Source organism: Chiloscyllium plagiosum, chromosome 3, assembly GCF_004010195.1.
Source record: "Chiloscyllium plagiosum isolate BGI_BamShark_2017 chromosome 3, ASM401019v2, whole genome shotgun sequence".
Lineage (NCBI taxonomy): Eukaryota > Metazoa > Chordata > Chondrichthyes > Orectolobiformes > Hemiscylliidae > Chiloscyllium > Chiloscyllium plagiosum.
Window position 1 is genome coordinate 73,096,978 of NC_057712.1, and position 20,748 is coordinate 73,117,725.

A 20,748-nucleotide genomic window follows, 5' to 3' on the forward strand; every position below is an offset into this window, starting at 1 on the left:
AGGATGCTGTTGGCTGGGTTGAGTGTGCAGTGGTGAAAGGACGTGGGTGTGTGTCTGTCTGTCTGTGTCTGTGTCAGTGTGTGACATTAGGGTCAATTTTACGGTCAATAATAAGATGTAGAACTTAATTTATTTCCATCTAAAGATCAAACTCAAAAGTAAAGTGACCAACTTTCCATCTTTGCAAACACACCACAAACACTGTGATATGGTATTCTTTGTTTTTTTATAATTATGAAAAATCTGTTGTGTTTTATTTCTCTTTAGATTTGATCCTTACATGTTTCTCCATGTCCAAGCTATGATATATACCATCGAACAGATAAACAATTCAACTTTTTTACCTGGTATAAAACTGGGATATGAAATTTATGACAGTTGCTCCGAGGTTATCACTGCAATACAAGCGACCCAAAGATTTCTTTCCAAATTTAACTCCTCGGACAGTAGGATTGAACTTCATTGTAATTACACCAACTACAATCCAAATGTAAAAGCAGTTGTTGGAGGCTATTACTCAGAAATATCAATTGTAGTTGCAAGGCTGTTGAATCTTTACCTTATTCCACAGGTATGTATGTTTTTTTATTCTCTAAAATGTATCATTGTTCTTCGGTTCAACTGTTTTCAGTGTTTTTGGTTGTGGCCATTGGTGGCTAGACCAGTATTTATGCCCAGCAGTTCTCTAGTTGGTCTTGGTAAGGTGATGGTGGATGTTCTTCTCGAAGCACTGCAGATCATGAAGTTCAAACGGTAGGTTTGGAAGTCCGGAAACATAACCATGGCACATTAAAGGAAGGTGATATTTAAGTAATTGAGACGGTTTGTTGGAATGAACCTTGGAGTTGATGGTTTTTGCCTGAGCTTGTTAGCTTCATCCTTTTAGCTAGTGCGTTGGCCTTTTAGGTTTGGAAGATGATTGCATAAGAAAATCTAGACTAGCTGCTGCAATGTATTCTATAGTTAATCGATACTGCAGCTACAATATCTTGATGCTGAAATGGGTGAGTTTTTGCTTCAATAATTAGAATGTCAATCAAAAGGATTTCTTTGTTTTGAATGGCATTAGAGGAGAAAGTGAGGACTGCAGATGCTGGAGATCAGAGCTGAAAATGTGTTGCTGGAAAAACGCAGCTGGTCAGGCAACATCCAAGGAGCAGGAGATTCGATGTTTCAAGCATGAGCCCTTCTTCAGGAAGGGCTTCTTTCCTGAAGAAGGGCTCATGCCCGAAACGTCAATTCTCCTGCTCCTTGGATGCTGCCTGACCTGCTGCGCTTTTGAATGGCATTAAGCTCACTTGGGGTAAGGTGATGGCCTAGTGGTATTATCATGAGACAATTAATCAGGAGACCCAGGTAATGTTCTGGGACTCTGGGATGAAATTTCACCATGGCAGATGATGGAATTTGTATTGAATAAAAATCTGGAATATAAGTCAAATGATGTTGACGATGAAACAATTGCCAATTGTCAGAAAAAAATCCATCTGGTTCACTAATGTCCTTCCGGAAAGGAAACTGCTATCCTTACCTAGTCTGGTCCACCTGTGACTCCAGACCACAGCAATGTGGTTGACTCTCAACTACTCTATGGGCAACTAGGGATGGACACTGAATGTTGGCTTAGCTAATGATGCCCACAGCCTATGAATTAATTAAATAAAGCTACTTGAGTGTTGTTGAAATGGAGAGTATTTCACTATAATTCTGGTTTATTAAATCCTTTGGGGAATTTTGAAGTAACTCACTTGCCACAAAGTATTTAACTTCTGACCTGTTCCAGCATCCATAGCATTTATCTAACCAGCTTAGTTCAGTATCTTATCAGGATGTCAGTGGTGATGATTTGTTGATGGTAATGCATTAAATGTCGAGGGAAGATGATTATGTTCTATTTTGGTGGAGCTAATCATTACCTGATACTTGTGTGGCGCAAATATCATCTGGTACTTACTGGGCCACAATTGGATATTATCCAGGTCCTGTAGCATGCAGTCAGTCACTTCTTTATTATCTAAGGAATTGTGATTGGAACTGAACTGTATAGTCCTCATTGATGAAATTGTTTAACACAGTTTTATAGAATGTTGCTGTGAGAAAATTCCACTGTGATGCCCAGTAACTGAGTTGATTGGACTGCAAAGTCTACAATCAGTCTCATTTTATGCATGATGGCAATCCAAGATGGAGAATGGAAAAAAAGTAAATTGTGGCTGTAAGACCTGCTTGTTTTTTGAGGTCTATTAGGTGTTGGAGCTGATTTCCTCAAATTCCAGGAGCAGTAATTTCTGTTTTATAAGCTGTTGCATTGTTTTGGAAATTTGGGGGGGAAAGATCAAAACAACAGCACTTTAAAAGGAGGAAGGGAGGCAAATGCAAAGACCACATGGTCAGTGAGAGACAGAGAGAAAAAAACCTACACTGCTGCCTGACACAGCCGTGAATCTGCAGTTACTGCCTTTGCTGGTTGAGTTCAAGTATTTCTGGACATTAGAGTACATCTGAGAAAAATTAATATACAGCAATAATCAGAGCTGACCTTGGAGGAACAGCATTGAGTAGATAAGGACATAGTTTTAAAGTGTAACCTTACTGCTGTTTTTTTTTGTAAATCTACAATAGTAAGTAGAGTGGCTTCTTTTTGATTGTGTGTTTTACTGAGATTAAAATTAAAAATTTTAAAACATAGGTACTAAGTCCCAACGCATCATCCTTAAATACTTTCACCACCTCTGATTAAACTCCACCACCAAAAACATCTTCCCCTCCCCACACTCTCTCCACCTTCCACAAAGACCATTCCCTTCACCAATCCTTGATTAGCCCCACCGACCAACACCCCCATGATCAGCCAAGTTTCTGGTACCAAGAATGGCTAACGAGGGGTACGCCAGGTTTCAAGTGATCGATTGTGATAGGGGACACTTTAGTGGCACAGACAGATATTTCTGTGGCCGACAGCGAGAAATCAAAATGGTGTGTTGCCTCCCTGGTGCCAGGATCAAGGATATCTCAGACAAAGTGCAGAATATTCTCAAAGGGGAGTGGGACCAGCAGGACACATTGGAGCTAACGACATAGGAAGGAAAAGGATGACATTCTGAAGGGAGAATATAAGAAGTTATGCAGAAATTTAAAAAGGATGTCCGCATGGGTGATAATATCCGGATTACTCCCAGTGCTATGAGATAGTGAGGGTGGAAATAGAAGGATAGAGCAGATGAATGCATGGCTGAGGAGCTGGTGCAGGTGAGAAGGGTTCATATTTTTGGATCATTGGAATCTCTTCTGGGGTAGAAGTGACCTGTATAAGAAGAATAGATTGCACCTGAATTAGCAGACGAGTAATATACTGGCAGGGAGATTTGCTAGAGCTGCTCAGGAGGATTTAAATGAGCAAGTTGGTGGTGGTGGTGGTGGTGGTCGTGATGGTGGGAGGGAGGGGAGGGGTGTGGGAGGTTGATGGGACTGAGAGAGGTAGTGAGCAAGTCAAACAGTTTGGGCAGGCAGAAAGAAAGCAGAGAATGATGTAGGGCTGATACATTAAACAGCATTTATTACAATGCAAGAGGGCAAATAGGGAAGGCAGATGAACTCAGGGCATGGTGAGGAACATGGGACTGGGGCATCATAGCAATTCTTGATTCCTGAAGAAGGGCTTATGCCCGAAGCGTCGATTTCCCTGTCCCTGGATGCTGCCTGGCCTGCTGCGCTTTTCCAGCAACACATTTCCGGCTCTGGTCTCCAGGATCTGCAGACCTCACTTTCTCATCATAGCAATTAGCAATTACCATTCTTGGTACCAGAAACTTGGCTGATCATGGGGGTGGTGGTCGGTGGCTAATCAAGGATTGGCGAAGGGAACGGTCCTTGCGAAAGGTGGAGAGGGGCGGGGAGGGGAAGATGTATTTGGTGGTGGGGTTTAGTCAGAGTTGATGAAAGTATTTAAGGATGATGGCTCAGGGATGGAAAGGAATGGCAGCTTAATGTTCCAGGATACAAATGCTATAGGAATGACAGAAAGGGAGACAAGAGAGGAGGAAGAGTGGCATTTTTGATAAGGGATAACATACCGGCTGTACTAAGGGAGGGTATTCCTGGGAATATGTTCAGGGAAGTTATTTGTGTGGAACTGAGAAATAAGAAAGGGATGATCACCTTATTGGGATTGTCCTATTGACCCCCCAGTAGTCAGTGGGAAATTGAGAAACAAATTTATTAGGAGATTTCAGTTATCTTTAAGAATAATAGGGTGGTAATGGTAGAGGATTTTAACTTTCCAAACATGGACTGGGACTGCCATAGTGTTAAGGGCTTAGATGGAGAGGAACTTGTTATGTCTATTCAAGAAGGTTTTCTGTTGCAGTATTTGGATGTACCACTAGAGAAGGTACAAAACTTGATCTATTCTTGGGAAATAAGGCAGGGCAGATGACTGAGGTGTCAGTGGGGGAGCACTTTGGGGCCAGTGACCATAATTCTATTAGTTTTAAAATAGTGATGAAAGAGAATAGACAGGTTCTAAATTGGAGGAAGGCAAATTTTGACGGTATTAGGCAAGAAGTTTCAAAAGACGATTGGGGTCAGATGTTTGCAGTTAAAGGGATGGCTTGAAAATGGGAAGCCTTCAAAAATGAGATAATGAGTGCAGACACAGTATGATCCTGCTAGAGTGCAATGTAAGGCTGGTAGGTGTAGGGATGACAAGAAAAATATCCATATTACAGAAGAGGAGGTGCTGGATGTTTTAAAATGCTTTTTGGTGGATAAATCCCCAGGGCCTGATCAGTTGTACCCTAGAACTCTGTGGGAAGCTAGGGAAGTGATTGCTGGGCCCCTTGCTGAGATAGTTGCATCATTGATAGTCACAGGTGAAGTGCCGGTAGACTGGCGGTTGGTTAATGTGGTGCCACTGTTTAAGAAGGGTGGTAAGGACAAACCAGGGAGCTGCAGACCAGTGAGCCTGACATCGGTGGTGGGCAAGTTGTTGGAGGGAATCCTGAGGGACAGGATTTACATGTCATTGGAAAGGCAAAGACTTATTAAGGATAGTCAAAATGGCTTAGTGCGTGGTAAATCATGTCTCACTAACTTAGTTGATTAATAAAGAGGATTGATGAAGGCAGATCAGTAGATTTGATCTATAGAGACTTCAGTAAGGTGTTTGACAAGGTTCTTCATGGTGGACTGGTTAGCAAGGGTAGATCACATGGAATACAGGGAGAACTAGCCACTTGGATACAGAACTGGCTCAAAGGTAGAAGACAGAGTATGTGGTGACGGGTTTCTTTTCAGCCTGGAAGCCTGTGATCAGTGGTGTGTCACATGGATCAGTGCTGGGTCCACTATTTTTCATCATTTATATAAATGATTTGGATGTGAACACAGGAGGTATAGTTAGTAAGTTTGCAGATGACACCAAAGTTGGAGGTATAGTGGACAGCAAGGTACAGCAATACCTTGATCAGGTGGGCCAAGAAGTGGCAGATGGAGTTTAATTTAGATAAATGTGAGGTGCTACGTTTTGGAAAGGCATATCAGGGCAGGACTGCAGGACTTATATGCTTAATGGTAAGGTCCTGTGGAGTGTTGCTGAACAGAGAGACATTGGAGTGCAGGTGCATTGTTCCTTGAAAGTGGAATCCCAGCTAGTTAGGATAGTGAAGAAGGCATTTGGTATGCTTGCCGTTTTTAGTCAGTGCGTTCAGTATAAGAGTTGGGAGGTCATGTTGTGGCTGTACAGGACATTGGTTAGGCCACTTTTGGAATATTGTGTTCAATTCTGGTCTCCCTCCTTTAGGAAGGATGTTGTGAAACTCGCAAGGGTTCAGAAAAGATTTACAATGACATTGCCAGGGTTGGAAGGTTTGAGCTGATAAGGAGAGACTGAATAGGCAGGGGCTGTTTTCCCTGGAGTGGCAGAGGCTGAGAGGTGATAACCTCCAGGGATGCTTTAATGGGAGAGTCCAGAACTAGAGGGCATAGGTTTAGGGTGACAGGGACCAAAGGTTCAGCTTTTTCATGTAGAGAGTTGTGTGTATGGAATGAGCTGCCAGAGAAAGTAGCACAATTGCAGCATTTAAAAGACATCTGGATGGGTACATGAAGGGTTTAGAGGGATATGGGCCAAGTACTGGCAAGTGGGACTAGATTAATTTAGGGTATCTGGTTCATATGGATGAATTTGACCAAAGGGTCTGTTTCCATGCTGTACATCTCTATGACTCTGTGACATAAACTGCTGAAGTCATTCTCCAGATTTCCTTGACTTCAGTTTGTTATGGGTTTCAATGTAGTACAAATCACTAAGCAAGTTCAGCTTCTTTGTTGATGTTGAGGCTCTAGATGTACTGCAGCCTTAGGCCAAGTGGTTCTGACACAATAAATTTGCAGCAGGACGTGGTCGGTGAACATATGTTACTTGATTGCTTTACTAATGTTTGAAAGTTGGATCAGGAATTGTCATGTATGCCACAACTTTGAAACAGTATTCACCATGAGTTGATGAAAAAAATTTAAAAAAAATTAAATTCAAACATAAAAACTTACAAAGTCTATGCTGCAATATTAATTCAAATGTGATTATGTGGAGTGTTAGGCTGTGATGGACAAAATCGGAAGTCACATGATACCAAATCCTGACCTCATCTGATGAAGGAGTAGTCATTCAAATGTAACCCAAATGAAAACTCTTCTTAGTTTTCAGATAATGATGGCACAACTCAGGGTTCAAACAAAGAAAAGCTTAAATATGATCATCAATGTAGCTGAAGTACATACATTTTAGGATAATAGCAGTGACACAGCAATATAGTTTCAGTGTCACTGAGGGAGGAAACTGCAAAATCAGACAAGGATTCCATCCTCAAGGATTGCAGCATCAGAATATAATTGTAGGTGTGTATGTGTACAAGATGCTGTTTCAAGAGACGTCCAGAAGCAAAAGTAGGTATCCATAAAGCAGTTAGAATGGGAGTTTCCTAATTGTTTTCTGTGTTGAGGGGGATAAGCATGTTCAGTGATGATGAACAAGCTGCTCCTGACCAACAAGATAACTCACTGGATTGCCTGTGAGTCAGCTCAATAACAGCAAGTCAGGCAGCATCCGAGGAGCAGGAGAATCGATGTTTTGGGCAAGACCCCTTCATCAGGAATAAGGCTTGTGAGCCGAGGGAGTGGAGCTGGGGCAAAGGTAGCTGAGAGTGCAATAGGTGTATGGAGGTGGGGGTAATGGTGATAGGTTGGAATGAAGGGTGGAGAGGATAGGTGGGAAGGAAGCTGGACAGGTAGGACAGGTCATGAGGGTGGTGCTGAGTTGGAAGGTTGGAACTCACCCATATATTGATATGTGAAATTTGACTGCTCATATTCACCAATAAGAAATGGCTTATTATATTAATAGTGATGTAAAGTTTCAGCTAGTCTGATTAATTGGAGAATGCACACAACAACAATGAATGTCCACTGATTTCTACTCTGGCATACTTTTTGTGGAGAATTTTATTCATGGGCCTCTAGAAAGAACTGTTTCTTTACAATACAATAAAATATTTTCCAATCTGTTGTTCTTGCATTTTTTTTAGTGCAGGCCATCATGGTCTACCAGCTATAGTCATTATTACAGCGGTTTACAGAATAAATTTTTAGGTATGAAAATCATCTCTTGCTCTACAATTTGAAAGAGCATTCTTAGAATCTTAAAGAATGAGGAAAGTTTGAGGTTATGGCCAATCCATAACATGAGTTTTCTATGCAAGTGGAAAGTTGAAATTTTACAGCAGAGTGACATTACGGTGCTTCTAGTAATCTGTGCTGACTGAGTAGAACGGAGTTAGTATTGCATTATCAGACATTTGGCTGTGAGCTCAATGCTACTAAAACTAGAAGGAATCTGCACAAACTTAATTAATAATTGTAAAAGGAAGCACAAGTTTTATCTCACGCTTTTAATATTCAATTAAAAATATTTGCTTGAAATGATATATGTCGACATTTAAATGTATTATTCTGACAATACAAAATGATTCTGTTTTGAAATATTGCTTTGTTCTTTGAACTCTTGACAGATTAGTTATGGATCAATAGCAGAAACACTCAGTGACAAGACAAAGTTTGCATCATTTTTACGGACAGTTCCAAATGACAATCATCAAACTAATGGCATAGCTCAACTTATGGAACACCTCAATTGGAAACGGGTCGCAGCCATTGCTTCTGACGATGCATATGGACGGGCTGGATTGAAGAGTTTTACCTCACATGCAGCAAGGCTCAATATATGTGTTAAATTTCAAAAATTTATTCCAATTTTTAAGGATGAATACCAAAATGCTAAAATTAATGAGACAGCTGAAAGTATTATGAAGTCAACTGTACAAGTTATAATCGCATTTGTAAGATCATCAGAAATCATCAAACTGTTCACCACATTGACTCAACGGAATATAAGTAAAATTTGGATTGCCAGTAATGTCTGGTCCACTTCTAGGGAGGTTGCCAGTATTAATGACATTGAAAAGATTGGAATTATTTTGGGCTTTACTTTCAAAGGTGGAACAATTCCAAATTTTAAAAATTACTTAAAGAAGTTAAAGTTTTACCCATCTGATGCTAACCAGATTATTAAAGAGTACATAAACTTTATAAATAGAAGGGATGCAAAGAAACCAATTGGGAAAAATACAATCTCACAAGGAAATAAATCTCAGAAGTATTACAAAATTGTTGAAATGTTTAAAGAACCCAGTATCTATGGTGTATACTCAGCCATCAAGGCAATAGCTTATGCTCTTCAGAAAATGTTTAATTGTACTCAAGGAAATTGCAACCAAAATTTTAATTTCCCACCATGGCAGGTAAATATATGTCAAGGTTCTTTCTATAATATATAGGCATACTTTATGCATACTATATACACAACTTTAACTGCAAACTTCCTACTGATTCACTAGCCGTCATCATTCTACAAGCAGATTACTCCAACTCTTTCTTAACTGGTATTCAGCCCCGTTACTACCTTCAACTCTTCCAGAATGTTACAGCCTTTTTCCATTCCAAAAAGGCTCTGTCCTCACTTTTATATCAATCCATCACTGGTAAAGAAGCTCGAATGCATGTACCAACAGGTTCAATAACAGTTTCTTCTCTGCTGTTACTCTCCAACTTCAAATGATGTCAATCTTACTGATGTTGATCTTGCTTTGTACATCATCTGTGCAGCTGTAACCTTGTATGCCTTGCATTGTCTAAGCACCCTATGATCTGCATGTCCTTGTTTGCTATGATCTGCCTGTACTACTCATAAAACAATGCTTTTTACTGAACTCAGGTACATGTGACTACAATAAATCAATGAATCAATCAGTTCTACCCCAGTAATCTACTCCATGTCCATGCACCATATAAACACTTCAGACATCTGTCGCTGTTCTACTCTGTACACCCTCCCTGTCAAATTTATCTTTCAGAAACTACTATTAGTGTCTCTTTGCACTTTCAAAACTTTTAACAGAACTTGATTCTTTGGGGATAATATTAACTTTCATCACTCTGCAAGAAACAGACAAGAGAAAATCAATCACCTATTTTTCAACTGACTATTTTTCTTTGTCACCTGATTTGCATCCACAGAAGGCTCACTATTACTTGCTTTTATCGCCAGCTGATAAAAATAATAATTCTTCCTTTTCTTGGCTTTTCATCCCTAACCTTGTCTGTTTTCTTACTCAGTGTAACTCACCCTCCCTGAAAGATCCAACTTAGCCCAGGAGCAGATATCACTGAGCTATGTGAACACTAATGTCAGCATCATATTGGGGATGCAATGTGAGTGATGTTCTTTAGCAGATTAGAAAATATACTTACGCCACAACAAAGTAAAATTTATTTGCACTTACCTATTCACTAAGCTTCTAATTACTGATCTATTACTATGTATAAGTATTATTTGAATGAGGAAAGACTGCAAAAAAAAGCACAGCACAGCAGGATTTAAGCATCTGAGTGCATGAAACACCAACGCTAGCATCCAATTTGGGCAGGTATTAGGGAAAGCAAATAGAATGTTGGCTCTTATTTCAAAGGGATAAACATTGCAATGTCTTGTTAAACTTGATCAGCCAATGGCTAGCATACTGGGCCACTTATCTAAGAAAAGATACACTGCCATTGGAAGAAGTCCAGAGAAAGTACGTTCGGTTGATCCTGAGTATGGAAAGATTTCCTTAGGAAGAGAGATGTGTGGTTTGGGTGTGTGTTCTTTGGATGTTTAGGAGAATGGAAGAAAACATTATTAAAATGTAGAAATTTCCTAGGGGGCTTGATGGAGTAGACACAGAAAGGTTGTTTTCCCTTGTGAGACAGTGTAGGAGTGGATGACATGATTCCAGCATAAGAAGTTTCCCATAAAAGACAGAATGAGAAGGAAAGTGTTTTTCTTAGAGGGTGGCGAATCTGTGGAAGTCTTTACTGCAAAGGGCTGTGTCTCTGAGTATATTCAAGACTGAGAGAAACAGAATTTTAATCAGTGAAGTGATTCAAGGGTTATGGGGTAAACATGTTTAGAGTTAAGAATTATCAGTTCAGCAATTATCTAATTGAATGACAGCAGAGTCGGTAGCTTGAATGGTTTACTTCTTCTCGTATAACTTATTGTCTTATGGTCTAATCTGCTCACCTATGGAACAGATGAATTCCTTCAAATGTTTCGCAGGGAGCCTACTCATTTCCAGAGTTAACTGAGATGTATACTTGAATGCAAAACATAGTTGTGCTTTTCCTTTGCAAGTAATGGCAGGATAATCATCTGAAGTTTGTTGTTTTGTACCTGAAATGGTAAATCAAGAAAGGAAAATAAAACTGCACCAAATTAATGAGAACAAAGGACTCATGATGATGGAAATCTGAAACTGAAAGAGAAATTGCTGGAGAAACTCAGCAAGTCTGGCAGCATCTGCGGACAGAAAGCAGAATTTATGCTTTGATACTAATGACCCTTCTTCAGAATGTTTTGAAGCAGGCTCATTGGACCCGAAATGTTAATTCTGCTTTCTCTCTGCAAATGCTGCCAGACCTGCTGAATTTCTCCAGCAATTTCTATTTTTGTTTCAACCAAATCAAATCCTTGTCAATTATAAACTCTCACCTTAATCCAGAACAGTCCCAATTCCTTCAGTCACAATACCAATGTTGTAAAGACTCTCTCTCTCTCTCTCTCTCTCTCTACCCAAGCCTCATTCTTTCCTGAGACTGTTACTTTATTTGTGGAATGCTAAGGTGTACATCAGTATTCCTTTTTTGTATTTTCAACACATGAACTTCTAATAATTGAAGAATGTTCTATTTTCAGTTGCTAAATGAATTAAAGAATGTTAACTTTAAGACAGACGACGGACAATTTGAATTTGACAGTTCAGGAGATTTCTCAAATGGATATAACATAATCAAATGGAAGATGGAAAGCGGTTCAATACAGTTTGTCAATGTTGGTACCTACAATGTGATGAAGCAAATGATTAATTTCTCCAGGGACTTAGAAGAGGTGAGCTTTTCCAAACAATTTAGAATGGATATGGTGGTCTTATGTTCTACTTTTTATCTCTACCTTTTACAAAAACAAAATCTAATATAAATTTGTGTAGACTTTACAGGTTAGATTTTACAGCAAGTGCAATAAATTATTTATTTCTAAATGCACATGAGATTAAGATACAAGCTGATATATCATAAACAAACTTTTAAAAAATAAAGTAAAATTATGCAGAAATTTATGCAAACATAAAATTAATTTTTCAGAACCAGTGAAGGTTTTGAGTATTAGTTGTAAGCTTGTCATACTGTGTCAAGCCTAGTTACTCCCAATTCAACCAGCTGCAATTTTTTCAAAAGAGTTGCATCCAGATGAATTGGAAACAAAGGTAAATTCTTACCAGTGCAGTGATTTCTACTTGGTTGCAGTCACTGGGGACTTCAACAACGCACTATGTACGGAATGTCAGATATAATGACAACTTCTGAATGTATTGCCAGATTACCTGAAAAGTGGCAAGCATAGTCAGATTATCAATCCATTCTATCTTTTAATATGAAGAAAGAAGTCGGCATTTCTGACAGGATGCTTATACTTGGTCAGTGGAAATCAAACCAGACCTCCATTTCAAATAAACAAAGTAGAAGCAGAAGTAGGCTGTTTGATTCTTCGAGACAATTCCACCATTTAATATGATCATGGCTGATCTTCTATCTCACTGTCCTATTCCTACTGTGGCCCTATGCCCCCAATGTCTTTAACATCTAAAATTGTATCAATTTTTCTTGAATATGCCTGCGATTAGTCAAATTAAGTGTATGAAAGAGAAATCTTGCTTAGCCAATCTCATAAAGACTGATTAGTGCCCAAGCCTCGACAACCTTCTGTCGTAGCAAAGTCCACAGGTTGACCACCCTCTGAGGGAAAACTGTTTCCTCCACACAGTCTGAAATGTCCATCCTCAGTCTCCTCCATTGCCACAGTGAATCAGACTGCAAATTGAAGAAACAACACCTCATCTTCCACCTGGGCAGTCTATAGCCCGGAAGACTCAACATTGAGTTCTTCAATTTCAAATAATCTTCCCACCCAGCCCCAATTCCTTTTCCAGACCCACCTCTTCCCTTCCATCCCACCTACCAACTCTTCGTTCCAGCTACTAACAGGATTCATTCCTCCCATCAACCAACCAGGTTGTACCCATCTCCTGTGTTTTACGATCACTACTCACCATTCTGCCCCTCTTACTCACTCAAAGCCCTCCTCCTATCTCTTTATCTGCAGCTCCCCCTACTCCCACGTCCACTCCTGAAGAAAAGTTATATCCAAAACGTCAACTTCTCCATCTCCTGATGCTGCCAGGCTTCCAGCCTGCTGCTTGTCTACTCTGTTTTTCACACCAAAATGTATAACTTAATCATGGATATATTTATTCTGCCATTGTATGCCAGTCACTGAATTTGTCTAACTTATCCAGAACTCTCTTTGCAAACCCTTCACAATTCTCAAACCCGTTGAAGCTTGTGTCATCAGCAAACTCGGACATATTACATTTGGTTTCCTCATCCTGAACAGCTAGGCTTCAAGCATTGATCCCTGTGGTGCACCACTATCAGCCTGAGCAAGACAAATTTATTATCACTCTGTTTCCAAACAGTTCTCAATCCCTGCCAATATATTACCCTCAATCCCATGTGATTTAGTTTTGCTCACTTGCCTCTTATCAAAAGCCTTCTTAAAATCCAAATAGATCACATCCACCCATTCATCCTTTCCTATTTTATCAGATACATCCTTAAAAACTCCAACAGATTACATAACAATTTTTTTCATAAACCTACACTGACTTTTTCTAATCCCATTATTGTTTTCCAGGTGTTCTAGTATTATGTTTTTATATGGCTTCAGCATTTTCCCACTACTGATGTTTGGTGTTAACATCAGTAATGTCTGTAATTCTACTATTTTCTCTCCCTCCTTTCTTTTAAATACTGGGATTACATTTGCCACCCTCCAATATCCAGAGTCTACAGACTTTTGGAAGATAACCATCAATTCATCCAATATTTCCAGGGTCACTTCCTTTTGTACTCTGAGACGCAGAGAATCAGACCCTAAGGATTTGTCAGCCTTTAATCCCATTAATTTCCCTAATACCATTTCATTCCTAAATCATGTCCTCCTTCACAGTGCACCCATGGTTCGCAAACATTTCTGAAGAGGTTATTTGTATCCTCTTTTGTGAAAGCAGAATCAAAATATATATTCCATTCTTCTGCCATTGGATCCACTTCATAACGTCCACCATTTCTGACTGTAACGGACCTACATTTGTCTTCACTAATTTTTTTTATCATCATGAATTTATAGAAGCTTTTAAAATGAGTTTTTCTGTACCTTTTGGTATTCTCTCATACTCTATTTAGCCCCTCTTGATCAATTTTTGTTTTGTCCTGTCTTATTAAAATCTAAATTGCTCCCAGTCCTCAGTCTTGCAGCTTTTTGCTGGTAATTTTTATTTGTCTCCTCTTTGGATCCAATACCATCCCGAATTTCTTTTGTAAGTTATGAATGAACCACTTTTTCTGTTTTATTTTTGTGCTGGATAAGAATGCATAATTGTTGTAACTATTTCTTACATATTCCTGCCAACACTTTTAGTAAGGTTCACCAACCCATCATTGCCACCTTGCACCATATATCCTCGCAGTTTCCTTGATATAGATTCAGGGTGCTAGTTTCAGATTTAACTTCTTCACTCCCCATCTTAATAAGTAATTCTATCATTTAATGGTCACTCATCCTGATCAAAGTAGTAGTTTCCACATTCTATGATCTCTACACAACGGCTTTGACAGCTCCTGTGAATATGTAAATGAGAGGTCAGAGTGCCAAGTGGACTATTTAAATAAGTGATGGACTGCTTAGGACAGGTTGGTGCAGTCAAGGAATATTGGATCTGATGGGGAATTTGGAGGAGCTATGGGTCCTGAGGTGGAGACGGGTGCTTCCAAGGTTACCAATGGGGTCAGGGTTGTTTTCCGAGTAGCCGGATATCTGACAATGATGGTGGTGGCTTTTGTCAGTGTTGGGTCTCTGAATGGGAAGACGTTGGGTGTTAGCGAAAGAGTGTGTGTGAGGTTTCCATGGACATTGGAGGTGATGCCAGGTTCTTGGGGGCAAGGAGTTGTCAGCTCGAGTGATGGGGTCTGTCAGATTCTGGGTGGAGTGCGAGGTGTGGTGTTGGGAGAAGGGGGTCTTGAGTCCTGGAACAAGCGATGCTGTCGGATCAGGATGTAAAGGATCTGAGGAGTCAGAGTGTAAGTTTGCCACATTGGGGTGCAGTTGAATATTCACTCAGGAGTTAGACTGGATTTTTCTGCATAACCAATAATTTAACTCCAGCAGGACCCTTTGAATTCTCTGATTTAAATTGATGCTTTCAGAGGGAAAATGGTGTGAGGGAATTGACATGGCAATGCTAAAAATTTCACAGGAAATTCCTGGGGAGTCTCCTATGTCAATAATTCCACAGCATCCTGATGCACATTTCCATTCAATGCTGAAGAAACAGATATTGGCAATTGGAAAATCCCAGTCTATACGTTTAACTGTCCTGTGGAGACTCATAGTCATAGAGTCATAGAGATGTACAGCATGGAAACAGACCCTTCGGTCCAACCCGTCCATGCCGACCAGATATCCCAACCCAATCTAGTCCCAGCTGCCAGCACCCGACTCCAGACAATACTTTCAGTTTCAGAGGATTAATAAGACAAATACTGAAAATGCAATTGTTATTACCAGTACAAAATCCCAGGCACCTTTGCTCAAGATCAAAAGTTGACTCACTTGCCTTGAATTGTTGACTCGATATTGTTTGGTCTGCCTCTTGCTACACACTGAGTTAAACTTGTTTCACACAGCGTCTGAATGACTGCAAAACTTTTACATTTTATTTTCCAGACAGTGATTTATTTGCCAATATTATAGTTGAGACTAAGACTTGCTTATCCACTGCATTACTGCACATCCCATTAAACTTGAGCCAAAGCCCTTTCTTATTTTGTTTCCCATTATTTTTGCCTTTTGTTTACTTTTAGGCTGGTGGTCATGTGGGTTTGAGTTAACAACTTAAATGAACACGCTGTCAATAAGATCTTCAGTCACTCATCTGTTTTTATATTATTTTTGTCATAGGTTCAAATCTCTAATTGTCCACAAACCTGTAGACCTGGACATAAGAAGACTGTGTCAACGAAAAGGTTCTGTTGTTTTGAATGTAATCCATGCCCAGCAGGATTTTACTCTGACAACAATAGTAGGTATCAAGTGAGAGATGGTATGGAGAAACTTCAGTGAAACTCATTGCATATATAGCAATATGTACAACAGTAAGATTATACTTCAAATCTTTAAAGTTATTTTGAATACTCTGTACCTGGTATTCATTGCAATGCTGCAGTCCAATCACAGTGAACAAATAATTGTAAGATAGATATTTGGATAAGAGCAAAACTGAAATAGTTAGATTGTAATGTGAACCCCAAAGGAAAAGTTCATGTTTAAAGTCATTATTGACACTCATTACTTTTACAGGACATGAACTTGAATCCCCTCCCCTCACTTGGTCAGTGAGCCAATGGCTTAAGCAGGAAAATTAGCATCTAGCAGTAGAATTGGGATGTGCACTCCACTTAAAGAATGATTTGGAGATGCCAGTGTTGGACTGGGGTGCACAAAGTTAAAAATTACACAACACCAGGTTATGATCCAACAGGTTTAATTGGAAGCACGAGCTTTCAGAGCGCCGCTCCTTCATCAGGTGATTGTTCAAACTTAAAGATGTTTGTTAGGGAACTCCAAAATGCATTGAATTCATTTTTTTATTGCTTCTGGAAAATAATAGGGTGAGGTTTGCAATCAGTAAGTGAGATCTTTCTTCAAAGAAGTCTGAAAGTTATAGACATAGCAGCCAGCTGAAAGCTATAGCCTGTCACTGAGTCAGGATAACTCATGAGCCCTCTAAAACTCTTGGCTCAGTTCTGGGATATCCCACTCTATTCCAGGAGTTTCCAATTTTTGGCTGTGCCTTTTAATGCATTGTGGAAAGAGTCATAGCTGTTTTTCCACATGTTTCAAAGTGTTGGGCCACGTTTTCAAAGGATGTTAGAGGTTTTACCTGTCACAAAGTTCTCAAACTACAGATCGTAAGTTCAAAAGGGCCTCCTCAGATTCCCCTTCTCCATGTCAACATATGCTTCCCCTCCTGATGCCCCGTCCCAATGGTGCATCATGATCTAGTGCCGCTTCATTGTCTATTAAACACTATACAAAAAACCATTTAGTGGCAGATGGTTGCGTAACAAAAAAACTTTTAAAAAAATGTATCAATAACTTCTCATGATTTTTTTTGAAAAAGCTCCTTTCTACCACAGGACCATAGAAGTTTCAGAAATGCAGATCTTTCAAAATGTTATTGTCTGATACAATGAAGCACTTAACAACAGTGAACAAACATTTGGAAATTAATAGCAATCAAGCTATATCGGCAATCTAATGGCTGTCTGGGCCTTCCACTATGAATACATAATAAATTGTGGCACTTCTGGTGTAGTGGTAGTGATCCTATCTCTGGGCCTGTGGACCTGGTTCAAGTCCCACCTGCTCCAGAAGTATGTAATAATGTATCTGAACTGGTTGATTAAATATATCTATAATGAGCTGTGTGGCACTATCACCATGGAGCAGATGCTAAATGGAACAGCATCTCAAAACTGCGCATCCATGAGATGCTGTGGGCCATCAGCAGCCAAATTGTACTCCAACACAATCTGCAACCTCATGACCTGGCATATCTACCACTTAAAGTCAAGACAGGAAGTCAACTGTAGGTCACTGGAGAGTTCAGGCAGGCATGCCAAAATCATCAGGCATGCCTGACAATGAGGTCAATCTTGTGAAGCTATGCAAGCAGAATACTTGCATGCAACAGAAACCTAGCAAGTGACAGGCAGATCTAAGTTATTCCACAACCAACAGCTCGAAGCTCGATAGATCTGCCATATCCCATCATTAATGAAAAATAATTTGTTGAATGAGGAGGGTCTATGAATATCCCATCTTCAGTAATGGAGGACTCCTGTACATCAGAAACATTTGCAGCACTCTTCTACCAGAAGTGCTGAATGGATGTGTTGAGTCAGCCTCTCTCCGAGGTTCCAGCATCACAGATGCTAGCCAGTTACCAATCTAATTCACTCCACACAACATCAAGAAATGGTTAGAGGCACTGAATACTGCAAACGCTATGGCCGCTGAAAATATTCCAGTAATAGTACTGAATTCAGGTGCTTCAAAACTTGCTGTATCCCTAAAATGTCCCAGTACAGTTACAGCACTGACATCTACCCGACAATGTCGAAGATTGCACAAATATGTTCTATACAGAAAAAAGCAGAACAAATCTAACATGGCAAATTAATGCCCCATCAGTCTAATCTCAGTGATTATAAGGTGATGGAAGGTGTCATCAACAGTGCTATTAAGCAGCACCTGCTCAGAAATAACTTCCTCAGAGATACCCAGGTTGGGTTCTGCCAGGGCCACTCAGCTCCTGACCTCATTATAGCCTTGGTTTGAGCTTGGACAAAAGGGTTGAATTCCAGACATGAGGTGAAAGTAACTCCTCTTGATATCAAGATAACACTTCACTGTGTGTGGTATTAAGAAGCTCTTGTAAAGTTGGAATCAATGGGAATCAGGTGGAAAACTCACTGCTGCCTGGAGTTGTATAAAGCATATAGCCAGATGGTTGTGGTTGGTGGAGGTCAGTCATCTCATCTCCAGGACATCTCTGCAGGAGTTCCTCAGGGTGGTGTTCTAGGCTCAATTATCTTCAGCTGCTTTATCAATGACTTTCCCTCTATCATAAGGTCAGAAGTAGGGATTGCACAATGTTCAGCATCATTTGCAATTCCTGGGAAGGTTGAAGACGCAGGAAACCTTGCAACCTTTAAAAATGTATGTAGATGAGCACTCAAAATGTCATAACATTCAAGGCTCTGGGCCAAGTGCTGGAAAGTAGGTTTAGTGTAGGTCAGAACAGACTCATTGGGGTGAAAGGCCTCTCGTTTACTATATGACACTATGATCTATGACTCTTCAGATATGAAAGTAATCCTTCTCCAAATACAGCAGGATCTGAACAATATCCATGTTTGAGTTCAAATGTGGAAAATAAGATTAGTGCTAAAACAGTGCAAAACGATGACCATTTGCAACAAGAGGTAATCTAATTATCATCCCTTGACATTCAATGATGTTACTATCACTGAATACCAAACCATCAACATTCTGGGCTGATCATTGACCAGAAACTCGACTGTGCTAGTCACTTAAATGCAATGGCTGCAAGAACGATTCAGAGGCTAGAGATCATGCAGCAACTAATGGATACCCCAAAGCCTGTTCGCCAGCTACAATGCATAAGTCAGGAGTGTGATACGATACCCCCCACCTGCGTGAATATTTAGATTCTTCATATGTTTAGCGATATCATAAAATAATTTTGTGACTTTTCTTTTTGCTTCCTGTGCAAAAGCCTCACCTGTCAGAGGTGCATTTCAGAGATTTTTGTGTGGGTTTAAGCTCTGAAGATGCACTTCCTGTAAGGTTTCACACTGCGAACACAAATTCATAAAACTACACCCATTGTGTCAAAATATTAGTTTCAAAATTTCACTTTGCTCCTTTATGCTATTGTGTAACACTCTTTTCCCCTGCAGATTCCAATGATTGCATTGAGTGCTCAGAAGACTACTGGTCTAAGGAAGGAAGTACAAAATGCCAACATAAATCTGTCGAGTTTCTACAGTGGAAGCAAGCTCTTTCTGTGGTGTTAATAATATTTATCATTTTAGCAGTACTCATAATATGTGTAATACTCATATTATTCACAAAATATTGGCGTACCCCAGCTGTGAAAGCTGCAGGGGGTTGGATGTGTTACATCATGCTGTTTTCACTAGTGCTCGGTTTAATCAGTGTTGTTTTCTTCCTCGGAAAGCCATTTGATTATACTTGTAAAATACGACAACCACTTTTTGGTATCAGCTTTACACTTTGTGTTTCCTGCATTTTGGTGAAATCTTTTCGAATCATCCTCGCTTTTACTTTTAATCCAAATACTCATAAAAAATTGAAGTATCTTTATAAACCAGTGCCTGTTATAATTGTCACCACTGGAATTCAAGTGGTCATTTGCTCAATGTGGTTATCTTTGAAAGCTCCAAAGCCTGTACGAAATAGGAATCTCCCCCAAATGATTTTGTTGTTATGTGACGAAGGTTCCTACGTCGCATTTGTCGCAATGTTAGGATACATTGCTTTTCTTGCATTTGTCTGTTTTATTCTTGCTTTTAAGGGAAGAAAGGCACCAGAAATGTTTAATGAGGCAAAGTTTATCACATTCAGCATGCTTGTTTATTTAATTGTGTGGATTTCATTTGGTGCTACATATGTTAATGTGGGAGCTAACAACAAATATTACCCAGTAATTGAAGCAATTGCGATTTTAGCATCAATCTATAGCATTTTATGTTGCCATTTCATTCCAACCTGTTATGTAGTTTACTTCAAGAAAGAAAGTAATGTTGAGTCAAATTATTTGACACATGCGAGGGAGCATTTCAAACAGAAAGGACAGTTTGTGTGTCCAGTTACCAACATAAAAAGATACTCAGGTCAGCCTGTCTCCTTGAGTCAAGTGATGGCAGATCCTGAATTTGAATGTCAAGTTAATCAGCAATTTAATGAGACAAACCAGAACAAAAATTGCCAGAATCAAACACTTGAAACAACCTGCCTGAGAAAGAGACATAAAAGCGTGTGAATATTTCATGTTTTAAGAATGAAATAAAGAAGAAAAGTGGTTTTATTCTTTATTTCAGTCACTTTGATATTAATATCAATGCTGAACGAACTTTTCACAAGGAAAGTTTCAAGGAATTGCTACTTATCACTATACAAAATCATCAAATAAGTACATGTGAATGAAATTCATGCGATATTTCCAATGCAGCGTTAACCCAGTTATTTGAACTGGTCTAAAATAACTCTGTTACAGTCTAAGCCAAAAAACAAAAAAAGCTCTATTAAACCCATTGACCATTTGCACGCTCGTATTGTGCAGAACTTGAAAAACATAGATTTTTCCAAAG

General features: G+C 39.5%; 1 protein-coding gene across 1 annotated transcript; it reads left to right on the top strand.

Moving 5' to 3' along the window:
* Positions 1–272: 272 nt before the first annotated feature.
* Positions 273–20,420, top strand: LOC122539908 (G-protein coupled receptor family C group 6 member A-like). Its single transcript, XM_043675073.1, has 5 exons — positions 273–571; positions 8,067–8,855; positions 11,348–11,539; positions 15,728–15,848; positions 19,315–20,420. Exons 1-5 carry the CDS (start codon positions 281–283, stop codon positions 20,418–20,420), a joined length of 2,499 nt encoding a protein of 832 aa, XP_043531008.1. The 5' UTR covers positions 273–280.
* Positions 20,421–20,748: the final 328 nt, after the last annotated feature.

Coding starts and splice junctions, on each gene's coding strand:
- LOC122539908 (XM_043675073.1), top strand. CDS start 281: ATGTTTCTCCATGTCCAAGCTATGATATATACCATCGAACAGATAAAC. Junction 572..8,066: donor ATCTTTACCTTATTCCACAG/GTATGTATGTTT, acceptor AACTCTTGACAG/ATTAGTTATGGATCAATAGC. Junction 8,856..11,347: donor TTAATTTCCCACCATGGCAG/GTAAATATATGT, acceptor TTCTATTTTCAG/TTGCTAAATGAATTAAAGAA.